At 41.4% G+C, this 25,038-nt stretch overlaps 1 protein-coding gene across 1 annotated transcript in view; it reads left to right on the top strand.

Moving 5' to 3' along the window:
- Nucleotides 1–273: 273 nt before the first annotated feature.
- LOC122556108 (scavenger receptor cysteine-rich domain-containing protein DMBT1-like) overlaps nucleotides 274–25,038 on the top strand; it is a 66,084-nt gene continuing 41,319 nt past the window's right edge. Inside the window, exons 1-2 of the mRNA XM_087993942.1 lie at nucleotides 274–319; nucleotides 14,210–14,515. Of these exons, the coding sequence (XP_087850068.1) occupies nucleotides 274–319; nucleotides 14,210–14,515 (352 nt within the window). The remainder of the gene's footprint in view (nucleotides 320–14,209; nucleotides 14,516–25,038) is intronic.

Raw genomic sequence — 25,038 nt, 5'->3', positions numbered from 1 at the left:
CAATCTTCAGAATTTTTTTCTGAATTTGAACTCGAATCAAAAGCTGATGGACTACTTTGAGGTCACAGAACTTCCTCCCCCCAACGACATTACTACAGTTTTACCTAAATTGGCAATTACATCGGTTATTGCAAATCTATACAGCTGAAAAGAGAAGACGCGATATCATTGGCAGATTTGGATTTCACTGTCAATTTCCTTTAAATAACTAGAACCACTCGTACATCTTTGATCAGGTTTTCCTTCACATCACCTGAACACAGTCGCCGTGAAATGCATCGCTTGGGGGTGTTTGTTCTGATTGTGCACGTTTCAATGGGTAAGTAGATTACAACAATTTATTCAAACGCTGGAAATTATGGTTTTTGCTACGTTCCAATCCATCACCATTTATTCAATTAACGCTCATTTTCTTTCAAAATCTTTATTGTTTTTGTGAAATCTTGGAATATTAATTGTGATCATTTTCAAGAAAGGAACGTGGAGCAGAGAGATGTCAATTCTCACGTAAAAAAAAAACTATCATTCCGCATTAAGAGGCTTTGGCGCTCTAATTAGACCATGACATCTGCAGGATCTTCTCTCTCAGTTTGCTGCAGATTTCCATTAACCATTTGTGCTTATCATTCCTCTGTTTTCTTGGATTAGCGACGGCGTGCCTTCACCCGCCTTAAACCGATTCTTGTTAAATACTCAAGACGTCAAAACGTCCAATGGACCTGGGGTTAGGGATGGTGACTTTGTGGTCAGGTATTTTCTGTGAAATAAAATACCAGAATAACACCAGACCACGCCGGAATCATTACGCACGTGGGATGATTAAATAATATTCTCGCGATTTGTTTTCTGTAGTGATGGCCTGTGATATTTTGTTCAGTTGTAAAACTTTTTTTACCCCCGATACCCTACTTGTCCATCCATGTGCTGATCGTGCGAAAGGATTCCAGAAACTCTCCAGCTGATAAGGAATTAAGCAGGTATCTGTCCTAGATGGACTGCAGCCATTGTCTTAAAGAAAGACAAATTTCTGCAGAACAGAATGTTTCCACCTGAGCGAATGGTCAGTTAACTAACCCTAATTATTAATAATTGATTATAAGTTGAGACACCATCTAGTGACTTAAATCAACCTAATATTGTAGGTATTGGCTTCAGTGGTTATTCATTAATAAACTAATTTCAAAATAACAATTTAAAATATTGCACTTTCCTGTTATTGTGGCTGTAGCTTTAAGGATTCGTTTGGGTTTTTCAGTTATTATTACAGGTTAGCGAGGATAACTAACAAATATGAATGGAATTATTTATTTGGAAAGATGTTAGAAAAGTTTCAAACTTGTGTTTTTAACGAAATCCCAATTTGGAAAAATATTTGTCAGTCTGTTTTGCCAACAACAAACAAGAAACTTTCCAATCAGATAAATTAGAATTCAATGTGATGTTAGATTCAGCGAAGCGTTAATTTTCTCTCCTTTTAGGTTTCCTCCAGAAAATGAGACTTTAAATAGAACGATAAAGTTCAGAAATTTGAATCAATACTTTGGCAGTTTCCGTTGGGAATTTTTGTTTTATTATTGTCTCCTGCGAGTTTCCTTCAGATGTTTCTCACTGTCCTGACATCGACAGCAGCTAAATTGTCATTATCTACCGTTTCAACAACACCCATAACATACCTGACACGTGTGACCACATGACAGTAAAATTTCCCGAAATTTACAACTATTTCATAAGTGTAATATCAGCAATGCTTTACAATATTTTGGAAGAAGGCGGAGTAACATCCAAAATCTAATTTCACACAATAATTAGACCATGACATCTGCAGGATCTTCTCTCTCAGATTGCTGCAGATTTGCATTAACCATTTGTGCTTATCATTCCTCTGTTTTTTTGGATTAGCGACGGCGTGCCTTCACCCGCCTTAAACCGATTCTGATTAAACACTCAAGACGGCGAAACGTCCAGTGGATCTGGGGTTAGGGATGGTGACCTTGTGGTCAGGTATTTTCTGTGAAATAAAATACCAGAAGACAGGGAGGTGAATAGGTAGATTCTTAATTCGTGAGGGGCTCACGAGTTGGCAGGAGAAGACAGGGGAATGGGTTTGACAAACATATCAGTCATGATCTAATGGCGCAGCAGATTCGATGGGCCGCATGGCCTAATTCTGTACTATATCTTACCGTTTTATGGATTAACCAACTTTCGACATTTCATGCCGCCAAGATAATAAAGCAGTTGTTCTCCAGAGATTCTCAGCTCCGGGGAGATCAGTTTTAATTGTTCAAATGGACAAGAATGACACCACCAGTATTCTCTTTGATGGAAAGTAGAATTCCTACATTAGTACAACAATGGCTTGCCGTATACCAGGAGACAATAATCCCTCAATCCGGTCTCTGTCCATTCGTCTTCTTGTTAAAATTGTTTTGGACCGGGTGTACAAAGTTAAAAATCACACAACACCAGGTGATAGTCCAACAAGTTTAATTGGAATCACTAGCTTTCTGAGCGCTGCTCCTTCATCATGTGGTTGCGGAGTCAACAAACACCTGATGAAGGAGCGGCGCTCCGAAAGCTAGTGCTTCCAATTAAACCTGTCGGACTATCATCTGGTTTTGTGTGATTTTTAACCCTGTTAAAATTGACGCTTCCTTCAGTGTGACAGCAGCCTCTTCGCTCGGATCTCACTGAGGCAGCTCTACCACTTAAGCAGCTCAGCGAGATCATCGATTCCCGGTTCAACTGAGGGCTGGTAAAATAGGGATAGTTCACTGATGTAAAAGCAAATTACTGCGGATGCTGGAATCTGAAACCAAAAGAGAAAATGCTTGAAAATCTCAGCAGATCTGGCAGCATCTGTAAGGAGGGAAAAGAGCTGACGTTTCGAGTCCAATTGACCCTTTGACAAAACTCGAAACGTCAACTCTTTTCGTTTAAGGGGTGATTTACAAAATTATGAGGGGCATGGATAGGATAAATGGACAAAGTCTTTTCCCTGGGGTCAGGGAGTCCAGAACTAGAGGGCATAGTTTTAGGGTGAGAGGCGAAAGATATAAAAGAGACCTAAGGGGCAACTTTTCTCACGCAGAGGGTGTACGTGTATGGAATGAGCTGCCAGAGGATGTGGTGGAGACTGGTACAATTGTAACATTTAAGAGGCATTTGGATGGGTATATGAATAGGAAGGGTTTGGAGGGATGTGGGCCGGGTGCTGGCAGGTAGGACTAGATTGGGTTGGGATATCTGGTCGGCATGGACGGGTTGGACCGAAGGGTCTGTTTCCATGTTGTACATCTCTATGACTCTATATGTTCATTGCGCAAATCACCCCTTAAACGATATCTCAGGCTCTATCGTAAGTTCGTTCAAGGTTACTTCTGAACAGATAACGAGTCTTGTTGCTCACTTTCCACAGTGAGCACTGAAGGAAGCATTCAGTTTAAGGCTGTTTCACAAGAGACTGAGAAATAACTTGATTTAAGGCGGGTTGATAGCAGTCTCCAGCTAACATGCTCTCACAGACCCCAAAACATGATTTCTGAGAGTTCGTGCTGGCTCCTACACCATTCAAATGGCATTAGTTTCCTCAAATATATTTTAAAATGTCATTGATTGTAATTTAATGTGATTTTTTTAAAAGTTGAATTTGTAAAGTGCGCTGAATATTTATCTGTCAGAAATTATTCAAGTTTCGAATTGAACATAAATCTTAGATGAAGAGTTCCCGAGTGATTCTCGCACGAGGAAATGGACATTTTAGGTCATCTTTCCAATTCTGTTTCCATTGTGATTTTGAAAGCACTGCCCATTACCGTGACAAATGCAAGCTGAATGGCACTTTTAAAGGAGGTTAAGGTGAGTTCTTGAGAGAGAAATTAGTGAGATATGGCGAACGGAGACAGACGGGGATGAACTGAATGCTCTTCAAAGGAGCCGCTGCAGATTTAAAGCATCGAATGGCTGTCTCCTGCGTTTTAGTATTAAAGATTTCTGGAATCTGTGCAAGAACCTAAAATACTACTTCTCAAATATCTCCAATAAAGAGAGAAGGAGCCCTGAACGTCTGCCTGCTATTGGGAGACAGGATTATGAGTTAAAGAAATGTTGAAAATTCATTCCGAATTGGAGCAACTGAATCAACCAGTGGAAAATATTCTGTGGAGAATGAGAGAATGAGGAAGTGATGCATCTGCTTTTCTAAGTGCGGTTGAGAGATTTAAAACTCAGAATTTCGGTCTCTTGTGGCGCAATGGTAATGATTTAGACATTAGGTTTCGATTTTATTGTCACTTGTACTCAAGTACAGAAGTACGGGAATACAGTGAAAAGTGGGCCTTGTGGCCATAGAGGCGCCATCTTAGGTACCAAGGTCCAAAGGTTAAGAGAGTTAAACATTTAAACATTACTTCGTAGAATAAGTAGACAAATAAAGAATAGTTAACAGTAAAGCCCCTATCCCTCCTTTCCCACAAAGCCTTCTCTAGTGGCAGGAATCAATCTAAGCCGATGTAGTCTCTCTTCACAGCTGAATCACTCCAGCCCAAGCACTATCCTGGGGGAGCTTCCTCTGCAAACTCTCTAGAGCAACCACATTATTCCTATATTTATCTCCACAGAATACTCCAGTTATGACCTGAACAACATCTTATGTGATTCCATTATAACCAACCTGCTCTTATATTTAATACAGTGACTGATCAAGGCAATTAGATATGCCCTCTTAACCACCTTATCCACTGGACTTGCACAGTGGAATCCTCATATTTCCTCGGGCTCAACCATCATCATTTACAAACTAGTCTTGTTCGTTGAGCAAGAATGCATCACTTCATGCTTTTCCAGATTAAATTTCATTTGGAACTAGTCCATAAACACCTGACCAGCCCGTTTGAATAATGCGTTAGTCTTCACTTTTCCTTCTTGCTATTTACCATACCAGTAATTTTATATAATCGGTAAATTTATTAATCTGACCACCTACAGTTATGTCCATATCAGAAATGTATATACTACAAATAGCAATGGATCCAACATCAAATCCTACAGTTTACTTGTAGACATAGGCTTTTATTCACAAAAACAACCTCTGACTATCACTCTCTGCCTTCTGCCCCGGAGCCATTTTTGATACAAATTGCCTTAGATCCTAATGGCTATTACATTCTTCCAAATGACACTTTGTCAATATCTTTACTGAAGTGCATGTAGACTACTTCAACTGTACTGCACTCAACTGCACACTCATCGCCTCCTCAATCAAAACTGTCAGATGTGATCACCCCCAGATAAAGCCATGATGATTATTCCTGTGTACTCCTTACCAACGAAGTGAAGAACAATTCTGTCCCTCAGATTTTATTTTCCAAATGCTTACTTGCCAATAATGTTAGACTCATAGACCTCTAAATCTTTGGTTCATATTTTTCTACTACCCTTTGGTTACCAAATTGGCACTTGTTCAGTTCACAGACTCCCCTGCTGTGGCCAGAGAGGATTTGAAAGTTAATATCGGGGTCCCTGCAAACTAATTTCTTGTCTCCCACAGAAGCCTGGAATAATGAAGTCTGGCAATGTATCCAATTTTGAAAATCACACAAAACCAGGTTACAGTACAACAGGTTTATTTGGAAGAACTAGCTTTCACAGCGCTGCTCTTTCATCAGGTGATGCTGATGAAGGAGCAGTGCTCTGAAAGCTAGTGCTTCCAAATGAACCTTTTGGACAATAACCTGGTTTTACGTGATTTTTAACTTTGTACACCCCAGTCCAACACCGGCATCTCCAAAGCATGACTATCCAGTTTTGAGTCTGCTAAAGTTTCTCACACTACCTTTCAAGGGTCATTTGTTCAATCTTATCATCGCACTCCTCCTTGATTTTTATATACACATTATTCCCCACTTTTGCAGATACAGATGCAAAGTTTTCATTTAAAACCTTACCTATGCCTTCTGATTCCGCACACAGTTAGCCACTTTGATTCATTTTAGCCCCTAAGGTGATTAAAATATGCCTTGGATTATCTCATATTTTATTTGCCATCACTTTGTTTCCAATGAAAAGCAAAACGTTAAGGAAATTTGGAACAAGCATCGGAAGTGCTGAAAATATTCAAGAGGTTGGAGCATGTGAAGAGAAAATTTGAATTCTGAACAAGTCACTTTTAACTTGGAATATTAATTCTGTTTCTCTCTTCCCAAATAATGAGCTTCTCAAACAGTTTTTATGTTTTCTTTTGCCTTAAGCACCCCCCTCACACATTACTATTTTATTTTTTAAGCAGCTCGTGCACTTTCTGTATGGCCCCAGGACTTAGAGGTTTTTATTTTATCAGAGTTTATACAATGCAATGACTGTTGGCAACTTATCATGGTGATTGGGCATAGATGCAAATTTGCTCAAATTGAAAGACATAATTAATTTAGTTACTCGAATAAATTACCAGTTAAGCTGAAAGTGAAAATGTGGCTATTTATTGATCTGGTCTAATGCGGTAGTAAAGTTTCACAAGGAATGTGTTGGTTTGTCTTCATTCACTAACTCCTTGAAATTTTGCAGTTTCTTGTCCTCTGGATGCAATTCATTAAACTGGTGATGTCCCAAACAATCCAAAAGTACATTTTCAGTCATTTATACATTTACTCATTGGTTCCACTTAAATTATGTGGGAAATGATGAGAACAGCTGCAAACTTTCGTGCAAGTTGGGAACAGATTACCTGAATTACTGTGAGAAAGATCCTCTCTTACAGGAATATTCCTTGTTATTGTAGCATTCTGTAATCTTTGAACTTTTAGGACCTTTCTTTGCGATTTTCAAGTGTTCATATTCTAACATTTAATGTAAGGAAATAATCATTGCATAATACATGCCCCTTTTGCATTTAAGCCTTTGCAATTTAGCCTTGCAGCGAACATGCATCAGTGAGAATTGTGACAGAAAACTGAAGATTTTCTACATTTCGAACAAAATCTAAAATTATTGCATTTAATGCAGATTAAAAATGAATCATTTGCAACAAAGTAGTATGACTTAAAAGATATAGCTGAAAATGTGTTGCTGGAAAAGCGCAGCAGGTCAGGCAGCATCCAAGGAACAGGAGAATCGACGTTTCGGGCACAAGCCCTTCTTCAGGAATGAGGAAAGTGTGTCCAGCAGGCTAAGATAAAAGGTAGGGAGGAGGGACTTGGGGGAGGAGCGTTGGAAATGCGATAGGTGGAGGGAGGTCAAGGTGAGGGTGATAGGCCGGAGTGGGGTGGGGACGGAGAGGTCAGGAAGAAGATTGCAGGTTAGGAAGGCGGTGCTGAGTTTGAGGGATTTGACCGAGACAAGGTGGGGTGAGGGGAAATGAGGAAACTGGAGAAATCTGAGTTCATCCCTTGTGGTTGGAGGGTTCCCAGGCAGAAGATGAGGCCCTCTTCCTCCAACCGTCGTGTTGCCATGGTCTGGCGATGGAGGAGTCCAAGGACCTGCATGTCCTTGGTGGGGTGGGAGGGGGAGTTAAAGTGTTGGGCTATGGGTGGTTGGGTTGGTTGGTCCGGGTGTCCCAGAGGTGTTCTCTGAAACGTTCCGCAAGTAGGCAGCCTGTCTCCCCAATATAGAGGAGGCCACATCGGGTGCAGCGGATGCAATAGATGATGTGTGTGGAGGTGCAGGTGAATTTGTGGCAGATATGGAAGTGTCCCTTGGGGCAGTTTCCTCATATCCCCTCCCCCCACCTTGTCTCAGTCAAATCCCTCGAACTCAGCACTGTGTTCCTAACCTGCAATCTTCTTCCTGACCTCTCCGCCCCCACCCCACTCCGGCCTATCACCCTCACCTTGACCTCCCTCCACCTATCGCATTTCCAACGCCCCTCCCCCAAGTCCCTCCTCCCTACCTTTTATCTTAGCCTGCTGGACACACTTTCCTCATTCCTAAAGAAGGGCTTGTGCCCGAAACGTCGATTCTCCTGTTCCTTGGATGCTGCCTGACCTGCTGCGCTTTTCCAGCAACACATTTTCAGCTCTGATCTCCAGCATCTGCAGCCCTCACTTTCTCCTTAAAAGATATAGCTACCCATTGTATTCTCCACACAAACACATAGCTATCCATTCTGGACATTCTGAAACGTTCTCATGTACATTTAAACATTTAACATAAATAAAAATTACTCACCAAACAATAATAAGGACCAGAGGGATTCCTCTGTTTCTGAATCATATCCTCCCACTTAATCAATCGGCCTCCTGGTACATATACACAGGATAAACAAAGTCAGCACTTTGGAGACGCTTTTAGAAAGCAACTTATGTTTGCCACGATCCTGGATACTTTACAATAGACAAAATGTTTTATAGCACTGTGCATAATACTTCACCAAGGATTAGGTGGGAAAGGCAAATTGCTCATTAATTATGGGCCATGAATAAGTTGAGGCCTTCATGACAAAGTCCAGATTTGGTGTGATAACATTACTGAAATATTATGAAATAATTTAGTTCCTGATGTAATTTATTGCTGAATCAGCCTTTGGTATCTTGAACATCAGAATGGTGAGGTGCAAACTTGAAGAAACTAATGCATGATCGTCCCAAAAAATAATAACTTCTCTTCATGCTCTATGCAGATTGTCACACTTAAACTGCATAGTGACAGCAAATGCAATTTAAAGTTTTATGCAAATGGAGCGTGCTTTGTTTGGTGTATGAAGAACAATGTAACCAACAACTAGAACTCTTTGTGCTTTAGAATTCACTAGTAGACATATATAGAATTCATGGATTTTATGACTTTCTATGTAATGTATCAATAGTTTTGTTATGCAAAGGAAGTGTGGTGCAATGATAGTCAATGCCTAAGCTTTTCCTGCAGTCTAACAGTATGGTCTCTCATACCAGGTTAAAAAAAAATCATTCACAATCTCTCAGAAAATATGTATTTATGATCTCTCAGGCATCATGATAGTGAGTTGGCATAAATATTAATCTTCTTGTTAACATGCCTTGTACATTGCAACCACGAAGACTGGCTTGAAATCTGTCAACGTTTTCTTCATGACACTGATTTCAAAGCAACACAGTAGACTCTCAGAGTCTTACAATATTACAGCACAGAAAGAGGCCCATCAGCCCATCGTAGCCCTTCATTCATCAGACTCCTATCTACTCTAATACATTTTGTCAGTACGTCGCCCACAGACTTGTCTACTTTATCATTTCAAGTGTACATGAAGTTTAATTTCAAATGTTGTGATGATTCTCACATCTAACATTCCTTTTGACAGTGCATTCCAGGTAGCTACCACCATCGGAGTGAAAAATATTTTTCGTAAATCTACCCTAAAACACCTTAGACCTACATTCTCTCATAAGGGGAAAGGTTCCTCTATCTGCCCTTTCTGCCCTTTGTAACTCAGTTGGATGACCATCCCATTTTTTTCTGCTGTAAAGCAAATAACCCAGCCTGACAAGTCTGTTCTCATAGAGAAAACATTCCAGCTCAAGCAACATCCAGGATGTATAATAATGGTAAAATAACGCCAATTATATGAAGAATCATGTCAAAAATTGTTCACAATCCTTCAGCAATTAAATAGGTGACTATGCAAAATTGTTGACAATTTGTCCTCTTGACTTCCAATGTGACTGTGATTGAGATGAAGCACATGCTGCCCTTCGTGTCTGTTCTTTATGAGATTTACTGCAGGTAAAAAGGCCCTTCAGCTTGTCATACACCTGTTACCATGCATGCATTGACTAACATCCTCTTTTCAAGCACTTAATTCATAGCGTTATATTTGAAGGCATTTCAAGTATTCACCTAAATGAGTTCTTAGCTGTGGTGCCAGTTCCTGCCTCCACCACCCTTGCAGGCAGTGAATTGCATTTACCCACAACCCTAAGAATGAATTCTTTACTCATCAAACCCACCGTAAACCTCTTGACCCTGACTTTAAAGTTGTAGTGCAGCCTGTTGACCCAACTACTAAGGGGATAATTTCTCTCTATCTACCTGTTTATGCACTTCAGATCTTTGTGTATTTCAAACAGATCTCCACTTAGCCTTCTCTGCTCTGAGCAAAGCAGCAGCTCAGACAGCATCGCCCTGAATCTCCTCTCCATCTTATAGAACATAGAAGAATACAGCGCAGTACAGGCCCTTTGGCCCTCGATGTTGCGCCGATCCAAGCCCACCTAACCTATACTAACCCACTATCCTCCATATACCTATCCAATGCCCGCTTAAATGCCCATAAAGAGGGAGAGTCCACCACTGCTACTGGCAGGGCATTCCATGAACTTACGACTCGCTGAGTGAAGAACCTACCCCTAACTTCAGTCCTATATCTACCCCCCCTTAATTTAAAGCTATGCCCCCTTGTAATACCCGACTCCATACGTGGGAAAAGGTTCACACTGTCAACCCTATCTAACCCCCTAATCATCTTGTACACCTCAATCAAGTCACCCCTAAACCTTCTTTTCTCGAATGAAAACAGCCCCAAGTGTCTCAGTCTTTCCTCATACGATCTTCCTTCCATACCAGGCAACATCCTGGTAAACCTCCTCTGCACCCGTTCCAGTGCCTCCACGTCCTTCCTATAGTATGGCGACCAAAACTGCACACAATATTCCAGATGCGGCCGCACCAGAGTCTTATACAACTGCATCATGACCTCAGGACTCCGGAACTCAATTCCTCTACCAATAAAAGCCAGTACGCCATATGCCTTCCTCACCGCACTATTTACCTGGGTGGCAACTTTCAGAGATCTGTGTACATGGATACCAAGATCCCTCTGCTCATCCACACTACCAAGTATCCGACCATTAGCCCAGTACCCCATCTTTTTGTTATTCTTCCCAAAGTGAATCACCTCACACTTAGCTACATTGAATTCCATTTGCCACCTTTCTGCCCAGCTCTGCAGCTTCTCTATATCCTGCTGTAACCTGCCACATCCTTCCTCACTGTCAACAACTCCTCCGACTTTCGTATCATCCGCAAACTTGCTCACCCAACCTTCTAACCCCTCTTCCAGGTCATTTATAAAAATGACAAACAGCAATGGTCCCAAAACAGATCCTTGCGGAACACCGCTAGTGACGGCACTCCATGAAGAAACTTTGCCATCAACTATTACCCTCTGTCTTCTTCCATCCAGCCAATTCCTAATCCAAACCTCCAACTCACCCTCAATGCCATATCTCCGTATTTTCTGCAGTAGCCTACCATGGGGAACCTTATCAAACGCCTTACTAAAATCCATATATACCACATCTACCGCTTTCCCCTCATCAACCTCCTTCGTCACCTTTTCAAAGAATTCAATAAGGTTTGTGAGGCACGACCTGCCCTTCACAAAACCATGCTGACTATCCTTGATCACATTATTCCTATCCAGATGTGCATAAATCCTATCCCTTACAATTCTCTCTAAGACTTTGCCCACAACAGAAGTGAGACTCACCGGCCTATAGTTACTAGGGTTATCCCTACTCCCCTTTTTGAACAAGGGAACCACATTTGCTATCCTCCAGTCTTCTGGCACTACTCCTGTAGACAAAGAGGACATAAAAATCAAGGCCAATGGCTCTGCAATCTCCTCCCTTGCTTCCCAGAGAATCCTAGGATAAATGCCATCAGGCCCAGGGGACTTATCTATTTTCACCTTTTCCAGGATTTCCAACACCTCTTCTCTACATACCTCAAAGCCATCCATTCTACTTATTTGTGACTCAGTATTCGCATCGACGACAATGCCCTGTTCCTGAGTAAATACTGAAGAAAAGTATTCATTCAGTGTCTCCCCAATCTCTTCCGCCTCCACACGCAACTTCCCACTACTATCCTTGACTGGACCTATTCCTACAGTAGTCATACTTTTATTCCTAACATACCTATAGAAAGCCTTAGGGTTTTCCCTAATCCTACCGACTAAGGACCTTTCATGTCCCCTCCTTGCTGCTCTTAGCTCTCTCTTCAGGTCCTTCCTGGCTACCCTATAACTCTCAATCGCCCCAATTGAACCTTCACGTCTCATCTTGAGATATGCCGCCCTCTTCCATTTAACAAGGGATTCCAATTCCTTATTAAACCACGGCTCCCTCGCACGACCCTTTCCTCCCTGCCTGACAGGTACATAATTATCAAGGACACTCAATAGTTGCTCCTTGAACAAGCTCCACATATCATTTACACTCTTGCCTTGGAGTCTACTTTTCCAAGCCACACATCCTAAGTCATGCCTCACCGCATCATAATTTCCCTGACCCCAGCTATAACTCTTGCCCTGTAGTACACACTTATCCCTCTCCATCACGAGAGTAAAAATCACCGAATTATGGTCACTATCCCCAAAGTGCTCACCTACCTCTAATTCTAACACCTGGCCTGGTTCGTTACCCAGAACCAAATCCAGTATGGCCTCACCTCTTGTTGGCCTGTCTACATATTGTGTCAGGAAACTCTCCTGCACACATTGAACAAACACTGACCCATCTAACGAACTTGAGCTATAGCTTTCCCAATCAATATCAGGAAAGTTAAAGTCCCCCATAACAACCACCCTATTACTGTCACTCATCTCCTGAATCACCTTTCCTATCCTTTCTTCAATGATTCTAGGACTATTAGGAGGCCTGTAAAAGACTCCTAACAGGGTGACCTCACCTTTCCTATTCCTAACCTCAGCCCAAACTACCTCAGACGGCAAGTCCTCATCCATCGTCCTTTCCACCACTGTAATACTATCTTTGACAAGCAATGCCACACCTCTCCCTCTTTTACCCCCACCTCTGACCCTACTAAAACATTTAAATCCTGAAATCTTCTCTGGTGCAATCATATCTTTCCTATAGTGTGTCAAACAGAACTGCACATAAGACTCCAGCAGTGCTGTGGGGTCCATGGACCGTGTTTATATTGGTGTGGGCATTTGCATTCCCTTTTTAGATATTTGAAAAATCTTTCATTGTGTTTTACATTGCAGTTTTCCCCACACTCCTGATCTTTGGACATCTGGTACAGAGAAGAATGGATTGATTAGAGCATCTCCTCATGGGTTTGCTCCTTATTATGGCCAGGTCAGCTGTAAATAGGCAGCAGACTATAGTGGGGGTCATACTTGCTGACTGTCTGCCCCTCTTTTGCAGTGCCCTTGGAGGAGGATCAAGTAGTATCCACCACTGCTCTGGATGCCTTCAGAGAGAGGTGGGCACCGCAAGAAATGCAGTGCTTTCTTTCACCTTCCAACTCCATTTTGATTTAGTTCCTTCCAGCTCTCCCTGCAACAACTATCCTGCTACCTTTGATGGTTTACATTGCCCATAATGGGTTTTGCTTGTAAATATTCACTTGGTCACTAGTGGTGGTTACTACATGAATAAAACAAAGAAAAAGAGTCACAGTTGGAATTTTAGAGGTTGGAAAGTCATTCAGTTGTGCGCAAAAAAAAGCTTGACGATCATTTATTCGGGGACTATGACTCTCATTTTAGTTTCAATTTGGCTGCACAATAAGCATGCATTGGTCATTCCAATAAACAGAGTTTCACTCTTCTTGTTCCAGATACAGGCAGTCCAAGTTGTGCCATACCTATTGACCATGTTGTACCATTTGAGTCAGTCATATCACATTTTGAAGATTAATAAAATGAAGTATTTCCAAAATGAAATTGTAATGCAATTATGGTCAGTAGCACAGATGAAGAGGGCAAAAACAGGAACTTCTTTTTCAGTAATTCTGCCCATAACACAAGCACTCAGTGGGAGTCATGAAAGATTTCAGAGAGAGTGGTCCAGCCAAAATCGGTGAACACAGCAGCACTTTGAAACAAATTGCATTCGTACAATGAAAACTTTAATAATCTGGCGAATCTGTGCAACTAAAGGTCAAGTCGTCATTGTCCTCCCATACTTTGGTACTGCACTCTCAGTGGAGAGAGACAGTTGGTAGTGGTTTAACCTGCCTGTCACCACGTCTCAGTCAAGGGGTGAAGTTGAGAAGGAGAATCCTTCATGATAACCTTAGCCAGTGCAGGAATCAAACAGCACCATCACTCTGCATGTCGTCAACCTCGATGCCGTCCAACCAACTGAGCTAATCGACTCCGATGAATCTGTGTAATTATTGCGTCAAATTATAAAGATTCCAAGATGCTTTCTTCAGTTCAGTTTGGGAGAGCTTTGCAAAATTAATCTTTTTTCTCCTCGACTTTTAACAGAGCTCAGAAACCCCACATTGTTGGGGCCACACGCGCCATGTGGTGGGATATTGAAGGTTTATGACCGAGGTCAATGGAAGTCCGTTTGTAGTAATTCGTGGGATTCAGCTGCTGGAGAGGTTGTCTGCAAGCAAATTGGCTGTGAGTTTTATCTCTCAGGACAGGTACATCCCATCCCACATGGACCTGCCTTCCTGGATAAGATTCAGTGCAAAGGAACAGAATCTTCATTGTCGGAGTGTGCGCTCAGTCCTTCCGGCCAGCAGAAGTGCGATACTGAGATGAGTGTCATCGTCATCTGCAACGGTATTTATGAATTGCTTATTAATGTTGACTATTTCTGTGAGCATACTTTATCATATGGAATTAGCCAGGAATATGAGCGGAAATCCTTGAAGATCACGCTACCAATAATGCTGCTTTGGTAACAGGATGTTGGACTGATACCAATGCTGGCAGATGTGTCTTCTTGCTTATACATCTCACTCAGAATAGAGTAACACGATTCCTACAGCACGGAGAAAGGCTCTTTGGCCAAACTGCTCGGTGCCGACCAAAAGTACAAAGTACAGGAGTACAGTGAAAAGTTCATAATGTTACTAAACAAGGTGCTATTTCATGCACAAATTAACTAGATACACATCTTAAGTACAAAGTAGATTAGGTACAAAAATAGAGTAACAAAGAGAAAAGCTATATAACTCAATTACAGTTATCATAGTGTCAATTAGGGAGATGAACAAAAGAAGACAAACGATAACCATTACATTCTTTCCCTTTTTATATTTTCCAACGAATAGCGATGATACCACCGACAACATAATCCAAAAATATCGAGGATGCTGCAGATCATGTTGAGCAATCATATCCCATAAATTCTGAAAAAAAACTTCAAGAGGCTTGAACTTGTGTACCATGTTTGCTGCTTATCGTGTTATACATCAAAATTTGCTGATGCCAGCTAAAGCTATCTGTGTGACATGAAAAGTTGGTGTGTCTGCCGCATACCAAAGTTTTGTTCTTAAAGTTGTCAGCGACTGTTGCATTTAGCAAGGAACTGATGTGGTTGAACGATACACAAAATTTGGCTGTCCCTTTTAAAGGGAAGTGGCAAAGAAGAGTCATGCTCAATTTTAAATCAGACTATCTGCCAGAAATAAATTTAATTTATCTTAACTTCAACTGTTAAGCTGGAGTACCATTAAGGTGCGATTGCACTTGAAAAGTATGATTCAGGCTAAGGCATACTCAATTGAATAGCGACCTCATAATTTACATGGTCAGGGACAGAGATTATGAGTCAGAGAGTCATAGAGATGTACAGCATGGAAACAGATCCTTCGGTCCAACCCGTCCAAGCTGACCAGATATCCCAACCCAATCTAGTCTCACCTGCCAACACCTGGCCCATATCGCTCTAAACCCTTCCTATTCATATACCCATCCAAATGCCTCTTAAATGTTGCAATTGTACCAGTCTCCACTTCCTCTGGCAGTTCATTCCATACCTGTACCACCGTCTGTGTGAAAAAGTTGCCCCTTAGGTCTCTTTTATATCTTTCCTCTCTCACCCTAAACCTATGCCCTCTAGTTCTGGACTCCCCAGGGAAAAGATTTTGCATATTTACCCTCTCCATGCCCTTCATAATTTTGTAAACCTCTATAAGGTCACCCCTCAGCCTCCAACACTCCAGGGAAAACGGCCCCAGCCTGTTCAGCCTCTCCCTATAGCTGAAATACTCTAACCCTGGCACCATTCTTGTAAATCTTTTCCAAACCCTTTCAAGTTTCACAACATCTTTCCGATAGGAAGGAGACCATAATTGCACGCAATATTCCAACAGTGGCCTAACCAATGTCCTGTACAGCCGCAACATGACCTTCCAACTCCTGTACTCAATACTCTGACCAATAAAAGAAAGCATACCAAATGCCTTCTTCACTATCTGATCTACCAGCGATTCCACTTTCAAGAAGCTGTGAAGCTGTAATCCAAGGTCTCTTTGTTCAACAACACTCCCTAGGTCCTTACCATAAAGTGTATAAGTCCTGCTATGATTTGCTTTCCCAAAATGCAGAACCTCGCATTTATCTGAATTAAACTCCATTTGCCACTTCTCAGCACATTGGCCCATCTGGTCAAGATCCTGTTGTAATCTAAGGTAACCCTCTTCGCTGTCCACTACACCTCCAATTTTGATGTCATCTGCAAACTTACTAATTGTACCTCTTATGCTCACATCCAAATCATTTATGTAAATGACAAAAAGTAGAGGGCCCAGCATTGATCCTTGTGCCACTCCACTGGTCACAGGCCTCCAGTCTGAAAAACAACCCTCCACCACCACCCTCTGTTTTCTACCTTTGAGCCAGTTCTGTATCCAAATGGCTGGTTCTCCCTGTATTCCATGAGATCTAACCTTGCGAATCAGTCTCCCATGGGGAACCTTGTCAAACGCCTTATTGAAGTCCGTTTAGATCACATCTACTGCTCTGCCCTCATCAATCTTCTTTGTTACTTCTTTCAAAAAACTCAATCAAGTTTGTGAGATATGATTCCCCATGCACAAAGCCATGTTGACTATCCCTAATCAGTTCTTGCCTTTCCAAAAACATGTACGTCCTGTCCCTCAGGATTCCCTCCAACAACTTGCCTACCAACCAAGGTCAGGCTCACTGATCTATAGTCCCCTAGCTTGTCCTTACCACCCTTCTTAAACAGTGGCACCACGTTTGCCAAACTCCAGTCTTCCGGCACCTTACCTGTGGCTATTGATTATACAAATATCTCAGCAAGAGGCCCAATAATCACTTCTCTAGTTTCCTGCAGAGTTCTTGCATGCACCTGATCAGGTCCTGGGGATTTATCCAGCTTTACCCATTTCAAGACATCCAGCACTTCCTCCTCTGTAATCTGGACATTTTGCAAGATGTCACCATCTATTTCCCTATAGTCTATATCTTCCGTATCCTTTTCCACAGTAAATACTGATGCAAAATACTCATTTAGTATCTCCCCCATTTTCTGCGGCTCCACAAAAAGGCTTCCTTGCTGATCTTTGAGGGGCCCTATTCTCTCCCTAGTTACCCTTTTGTCCTTAATGTATTTGTAAAAACTCTTTGGATTCTCCTTAATTCTATTTGCCCTCCTGATTTCCCTCTTAAGTATACTCCTATTTCCTTAATACTCTTCTCAGGATTCACTCGATCTATCCTGTCGATACCTTACATATGCTTCCTTCTTTTTCTTAACCAAACCCTCAATTTCTTTTGTCATCTAGCATTCCCTATAACTACCAGCCTTTCCTATCACCCTGACAGGAATATACTTTCTCTGGATTCTTGTTATCTCATTTCTGAAGGCTTCCCATTTTCCAGCCGTCTCTTTACCTGCGAACATCTGTCCCCAATCAGCTTTTGAAAGTTCTTGCCTAATACCATCAAAATTGGCCTTTCTCCAATTTGGAACTTCAACTTTTAGATCTGGTCTATTCTTTTCCATCACTTTTTAAAATGCAATAGAATTGTGGTTGGTGGCCCCAAAGTGCTCCCCAAAGTGCACTGACACCTCAGTCACCTGCCCTGCCTTATTTCCCAAGAGTAGGTCAGGTTTTGCACTTCTCTAGTTGGTACATCCACATACTGAATCAGAAAAGTGTCTTGTACGCACTTAAATTCCTCTCCATCTAAACCTTTAACACTATGATAGTCCCAGTGTATGTTTGGAAAGTTAAAATCCCTAACCATAACCACCCTATTATTCTTACAGATAGCTGAGATCTCGTTACAAGTTTGTTTCTCAATTTCCCTCTGACTGTTAGGGGTCTATGATACAATCCCAATAAGGTGATCATCCCTTTCTTATTTCTCAGTTCCACCCAAATAACTTCCCTGGATGTATTTCCAGGAATATCCTCCCTCAGCTCAGCTGAAATGCCATCCCTTATCAAAATTGCTTCTTCCCTTCCTCTCTTGCCTCCCTTTCTATCCTTCCTGTAGCATTTGTATCCTGGAACATTAAGCTGCCAGTCCTGCCCATCCCTGAGCCATATTTCTTTAATTGCTATGATATCCCAGTCCCATTTTCTTAACCATGCCCTGAGTTAATACAGCCCCTGATGGTTGCAGGTGGGATGATGCTGCTACTTTAACAAGGTTAGGTTGTTCTTGGGTTTTTTTTTCCAGAGGGATTGTGAATTCAGAAGCTCCATATTGTCTGCATGTATCTACTTGAAGAAGATTTTAAGCTCTTAAGCAAACAATTGTACAGTGAAAATGGAGTGACTGGTTCTGCCAACTGAGCTTTTCTCTGGTTTTGTTTCGTTTTGGTTTTTGGGAGTCTGGCTGTCAGAGCAAGCAGTCTGCTGGTCCAAGAAACAGCGACATGGAAAAAGGTTTTCCTGCTAAATCTCTCTGACATCTCTCTCCTGTCAAAACCGGTGTTTGATTTTACCTTTTTTGTCAAGGTGGGCAGGGAGGTGGTTATGAGGATTTTTGCAGGAATTTGGAACAGTATTTCTAAGCTGTGATAGTTTGTTGGTTAAGTTATTCTGTATTCTGTTCTCTTTAGTTTGTGTTTTATTCGATACTCTGTAAATAAATTCTGTTTTGTTTAATGCGAGGCATTTTGACCAGCTGCATCACTCCTGAAATATCCATTTCACATCTGCTCAAAACAACTACCTTCTTGAAATGTTTTAAGGGGGTTTGGCCTGGTTCATAACAGATTGGTGGCTTGTCCAGAATTTGTTCTACAATTCCAATTTGGGTTAGGGTTGCTGGACTCAAAGGCAGCGAGTGGTAGGTGTTAGTGTCTTTTGTTCTGGGGACTGACTTCAACAGTACTTCGGTAGTAATGGCTCTTCCAGTCACCAACAGTTTTAGATTAGATTCCGTACAGTATGTTAACAGGCCCTTCAGCCCAACAGGTCCACACCACCCAAACCCATTTTCCCTCTGACTAATGTACCTAATTGATAATTTACACATGGCCAATCAACCAACCTGCACACCTTTGGACTGTGGGAGGAAAGCAGAGCACCTGGAGGAAACCCACGCAGACACGGGGTGACTGTCTGTGTGGAGTTTGCACAGTTACCAGAAGTTGGAATCAAACCCGGGACCCTGGCGCTGTGAGGCAACAGTGCTAACCACTGAGCCACCGTGCCGTACCACAGTGGAAGAGATTATTTTTGCGGGCCTTAGTAAAGGTGAATATGGCCAACCTTCTGGAATTAGCAGACAATCTGAAGTTGGAACTGCCTCCTACCTTGAGGAAAGGAGAGATAATTACAGCAATTGCTCAGCATTTAAATTTGCTGGAAATACCATCAGAAGCTTTAGGGATGGCTAAAATTAATTGAAAATGAAGCAGCTTGAGTTGGAGGCAAAAGAAAAGGAAATGACAAAAGAAATGAAACTGTTTGAATTATGAATAAAAGCAGAGCAAAGAGAAAAAAAGAACCAATCACCTTAGCAGAGCAAAAAAGAAAGAGAGCGATGAGAGAGAAAGAGAGAGAAAAGGAGAGCGAAGGAAAGGAGAAAGGGAAAGAGTTTGAACTTCAGAAATTGACACTTAGACTGGAAAGCTAGCTTAAAAGGTCAGAAATGAAGGCTCAATGTTAGCTTAGTGAGGAGGAGCACAGAGTTAAAATGCAAGATTAGCAGCTGAAATGGCTGATGATTATAAGTTGGTCCATAAATCAAGACTTGGCTTCCAAATCTATTTCAATCCACAAGGGATAGAAATTGGGGAAAAAGAAATCCTCACATGGAAAGGGAAAGGTCCATCTCAGTGAGGACTATAAGCATAACTTACCACAGAGTAAAAAGGTAACTCTTGAAGGGGTAAGAGAAGTTAAAAAAAACTCCAATGTCTTCAATGCATTAAAATAGGCCACATGCATTCACAGTGTTGGTAGGTTCGGAAAAGCATTGGGAAGCCAGACGGAGGAAAACAGGAGAAGCCAGTGAATTTTATTGGAGTGTTAATGGAAAGCACAGTGGAGGTTAGAAAGCTGCACCAGAGTGTACAAGCTGGTTGGAGGTTGTTTCAGGAGGAAATGCCAAATTCTTAAACCACATATCTAGATGAAGATAAAGTTTACTCAGATAGGCCAGGAGCAGCAGGTAAAGATGTTACAATATTAAGAGGTACCAGTATCCTCTCAATCTTTGAAGTTGAAAGATGAGGAACTGTATACCTCCCTGCTCTGAAATTCAATCTCTCTAGCAATGAAAGCCAAAATGCCATTTGCCTTCCTAATTACCTTTTGCACCTGCAAATCAACTTTTAGCGATTAATGTACGAGCACTCCTAAGTACCTCTGCACAACAGCATGCTGCAGCCTTTCACCATTTAAATATTACTCTGACCTACTATTTTTACTTCCAAAGTGGATAACCTCACATTTACCAACATTGTATTACATCTGCCAGACCCTTGCCCACTCACTTAGCCTATATAAATTTCTCTGCAGGTCCTCCACCTACTCTGCACAGTTTGCCTTTCCACTCAGCTTTGTATCATCAGCAAACTTGGATAAGCAAACTCAGTCCAGCCCAACACTGACCCCTGTGGCATACCGCTCACCACCTATCAGTTAGCAGAGAAACATCCATTTATCCCAACTCTGTTTTCTATTGGTTAATGAGTCCTCTATCCACGCTATTACATTCCATGCAACTCCATGCATTCTTACCTTATGGATGAATCTTTTATGTGGCACCTTATTTAACGCCTTCTGGAAATCCAAGTATACAACATCTACCTATTTCCCTCCATCCACCATGTTTGTTTTCTACCTGTTTTAGATTATGTGATAGTTTGCACTCATAATCTATCTTTCCTTTCTTGCTTGCTTGCTTCGTGGTTCTTTGTTGCTTTTTAAAGTTTTCCCACTCTTCCTGTTTCTCACTATTCTTGGCTACTTTGTAAGCCTGAGCTTTTCATTGGATGCCTTCCTTTATTTCCTTGGTTATCCAATGCTTGTTCTTCCTACCCTTCCTATCCTTGTTTTCAACAGTAAGATACTTCCTTTGAGCACGGTGAAAAATCTCTTTGAAAGTCCTCTACTATTCCTCAACTGTTTCGCCATATAACTTGTGTTCCCAGCCTAATTTAGCCAATTCCTCCCTCATCCCGTTATAGTCTTCCTTGTTTACGCAAAACATCCTGGTTTTAGAGGATACTATTTCACCCTCCATTGTATCTGAAATTCAATCATCTGTGATTTTTTTTGCTGTTCCTCAAAAATTTCACTAGATATGGACTGCTCACAGAGATAAAATCAGATGAAGGGTCAAACCTCACATCAAAATTGCTCAAGGAAGTCTTGGGCAGCTTAGGAATAAAGCAATGCAAATGTACTGCGTTCCATACAGAATTGCAGGCAGTTCAAGAAAAGTGGCATCAAACATTAAAGACTATGTTGAGGGCTTCTCGTCAAAACTATCCAGATAATTGGCATAAGGAAATTCCATTTGTACTTTTGCAACTGGAGATGCACAAAAAGCCAGTGCAAACTCAGGCAACTGAACTGTTGTAGGATACATATCCTGGGATGTTTTCCTGGTGTGCTACTATCTTAAAAATGATGTAAATGAGGAAATGTAGACCATCGCATATTCATGCAGATGAGAAATGGACAGAAGTTCATCAAGTGGTAATGCCAATGGCTTACAGAAAGGAGGTTATGCAAGAACTATCAGTAGGGTGTCATTTAAGGGTATGAAAAACACAAGCTAAAATACAAAACATTTTTATTGCCCTGGACTGAACAAGAATATATTTGAATTTTGCTAGACATGTCATACATTTTAGATAATTGGAAAACCTTAAGCAGAAATAAAACCCACGTCTTTAGTACCCATTCCTGCATTTGAGGAACCTTTCACAGGAATCTTAATTGATTGTGTAGGACCCCTTCCTAAAAGTGGGAATCAGTACTTGTTCACAATAATGGATGTGTCCCCTCCAGTTCAAGAGACCATTTCATTTCACAATATCACCGCAAAAAGGATTGTAAAGGAGTTACTCAAATTTTTGACAAGATATAATCAGATTAAGGGTCAAATTTCACAACAAAATTATTCAAAGAAGTTGTGGACAGTTTAGGAATAAAACAATGCAAATCTACTGCATAGCATCCAGAATTACAGGGAGCATGAGAAAGGTGGCATCAGACATTAAAGGGCTTATAGTGAAGATCCAAATTATTGGCCTAAGGGAATTCCATTTGTACTTTTTGCGGTCAGAGATGCACTAAATGAATCGAACAAATTCAGTCCATTTGAATTTGTATTTGGGCATGAAGTGAAAGGACTGCTAAAGTTGATTAAGGAGAAATTGGCAAGTCAGAATTCAGAAACCACATGTTTAGACTATAAGTCAGGTTTTAGGGAATGATTAAATAGAATGGGTAAGTTGGCGAGACAACATTTGAAAGTATCCCAGCATACAATGCAATGGGAAGCAGACAAGAAATCAAAAACTCACAATTTTGCTACTGGGGATAAAATGTCAACTGTTACTTCCAGTGATAGGTGAACCTTTAAAAGCAAGGTTGAGTGGACCTTATCGTGTTGAAAGGAAATTGAGTGAGGTGAACTATTTAATAAGGACTCCAGACAGAAAGAAATCTCACAGGGTTTGTCATGGTCAATATGCTCAAAAAGGATTTTGATAGAGAATGAAAGCAAGACAAGAATGTGCTGTTGATTACAACACAGAGGGAAGAACTAAATTCAGAGGATTCTGAACTGGACATTCCTCAGATTAAATTGGACAATGAGGACGTTGTCAAAGATTGGGATAGATTATTGAGTAACATTCCAGAGGAGAATTGAAATGACCTGAAAGAGTCATTAATATTGCATGGAGAGATATGTCGAAGTAAGCCGTGAAGTACTAACCTAATCATGCATGATTTAGGTATAGGAGATGCTGTTCCAATTAAGCAACATCTTTTCAGGCATAACCCTCTAAAATTGGTACAGATTCAAAAGGAGATTGAACACATGCTCCAAAATGATATAATCAAAGTGAGTTACAGTGACTAAAGCTCGCCCATAGTCATGGTGCCAAAAACCAAGAGGTACCGAACGTAGATGTGTAGACTATTGCAAACTTAATGCAGTTACAAAGGCTGATGCATGTCCAATTCTGCACTTGAAAGACTGTGTGGAAAAGTTGGAACAATCAACATATATTTTTAACTTGGTCTTGCTCAGGGGATACTGGCAGGTACCTTTGTCTGAAAGAGTGAAGTCAATTTTGCCTTTCCTAATGCCAAATGCACTGTATCAATTTAAAGTAATGCCATTTGGTATGAAAAATGTGCCAGCCACATTTCAAAGACTAACCAGTAAGATCACTTCCAGATTGTCAATTGTGTTATTTATATAGATGACCTCATCATTTTGAGTCACTCATGAAGGAACATTTGCAACATTTAATCAGAAATGTTCAATCGACTTCGGGAAGCAGGCTTGATGATAAACGTGGCTAAAAGTGAATTTCCAAAGCCAGATTCACCTTCCTGTGCCATGTTATTGGACATGAACAAACGGCCACATGAAGTGCAAAAACAAAGGTAATTGGGGAGTTTCCCATACCATCTACGTTGACAGGCTGACGAGGGGAGAGGCCATCCTTATGTTGACAGGCCGACGAGGGGAGAGGTAATTCTAGACTTGGTGCTCGGAAATGAGCCGGGGAAGGTATTAGATCTTGTGGTGGGAGAGCATTTTGGTGATAGTGACCACAACTGCCTCACATTCTACATAGCTATGCAGAAGGAGAGGATTAGGCAAAATGGGAGGATATTTAATTGGGGAAGAGGAAACTGTGATGCGACTAGACATGAGTTAGGAAGCATGGACTGGGAGCAATTGTTCCATGGTAAAGGCACTAAAGACATGTGGAGACTGTTTAAGGAACATTGTTGCAAGTGATGAATAAATATGTCCCTCTGAGACAGGCAAGAAGTGGTAAGATAAAGGAACCTTGGATGATGAGAGCGGTGGAGCTTCTTGTCAAAGGAAAACGGTAGCCTACATAAGGTGGAGGAAGCTAGGATCAAGCTCAGCTCTAGAGGATTACAGGCAGGTGAGGAAGGAGCTCAAAAATGGTCTGAGGAGAGCCAGGAGGGGGCACGAGAAAGGCTTGGCAGAACGGATTAGGGAGAACACAAAGGCATTTTACACTTATGTGAGAAATAAGAGAATGGTCAAAGAAAGAGTAGGGCTGATCAGGGATAGCATAGAGAATTTGTGTGTGGAGTTTGGGGAGGTAGGGAAAGCCCTAAATGTGTTTTTTGCTTCTGTCTTTATGAAAGAAACGAACCTTGTAGTGAATGAAACCATTGAAGAGCAGGTGTGCATGCTGGAGTGGATAGAGACACAGGAAGCTGATGTGCTGAAAATTTTGTCAAACATTAAGATTGACAAATCGCCAGGCCCAGACCAGATTTGTCATTGACTGCTTTGGGAAATGAGAAATGCAATTGCTTCGCCACTTGTGAAGGTCTTTGCATCCTCGCTCTCCACTAGAGTCGTACCTGAGGACTGGAGAGAGGCAAATGTAATTCCTCTCTTCAAGAAAGAAAATAGGGAAATCCCCGGCAATTACAGACCAGTAAGTCTCACGTTTGTCGTCTGCAAGGTGTTAGAAAGGATTCTGAGGGATAGGATTTATGACCATCTGGAAGAGCATGGCTTGATTAAATGCAGTCAACATGGCTTTGTGAGGGGCAGGTCATGCCTCACATTCCTTATAGAGTTCTTTGAGGACGTGACTAGAAAGGTTGATGAGGGTCGAGCTGTGGATG

The sequence above is a fragment of the Chiloscyllium plagiosum genome, unplaced genomic scaffold (genome assembly GCF_037043375.1).
Source record: "Chiloscyllium plagiosum isolate Xiang-an unplaced genomic scaffold, Cpla_swu_hap1 HiC_scaffold_13, whole genome shotgun sequence".
In the NCBI taxonomy this organism is placed as follows: domain Eukaryota; kingdom Metazoa; phylum Chordata; class Chondrichthyes; order Orectolobiformes; family Hemiscylliidae; genus Chiloscyllium; species Chiloscyllium plagiosum.
This window is presented reverse-complemented; position numbering and strand designations above follow the sequence as displayed.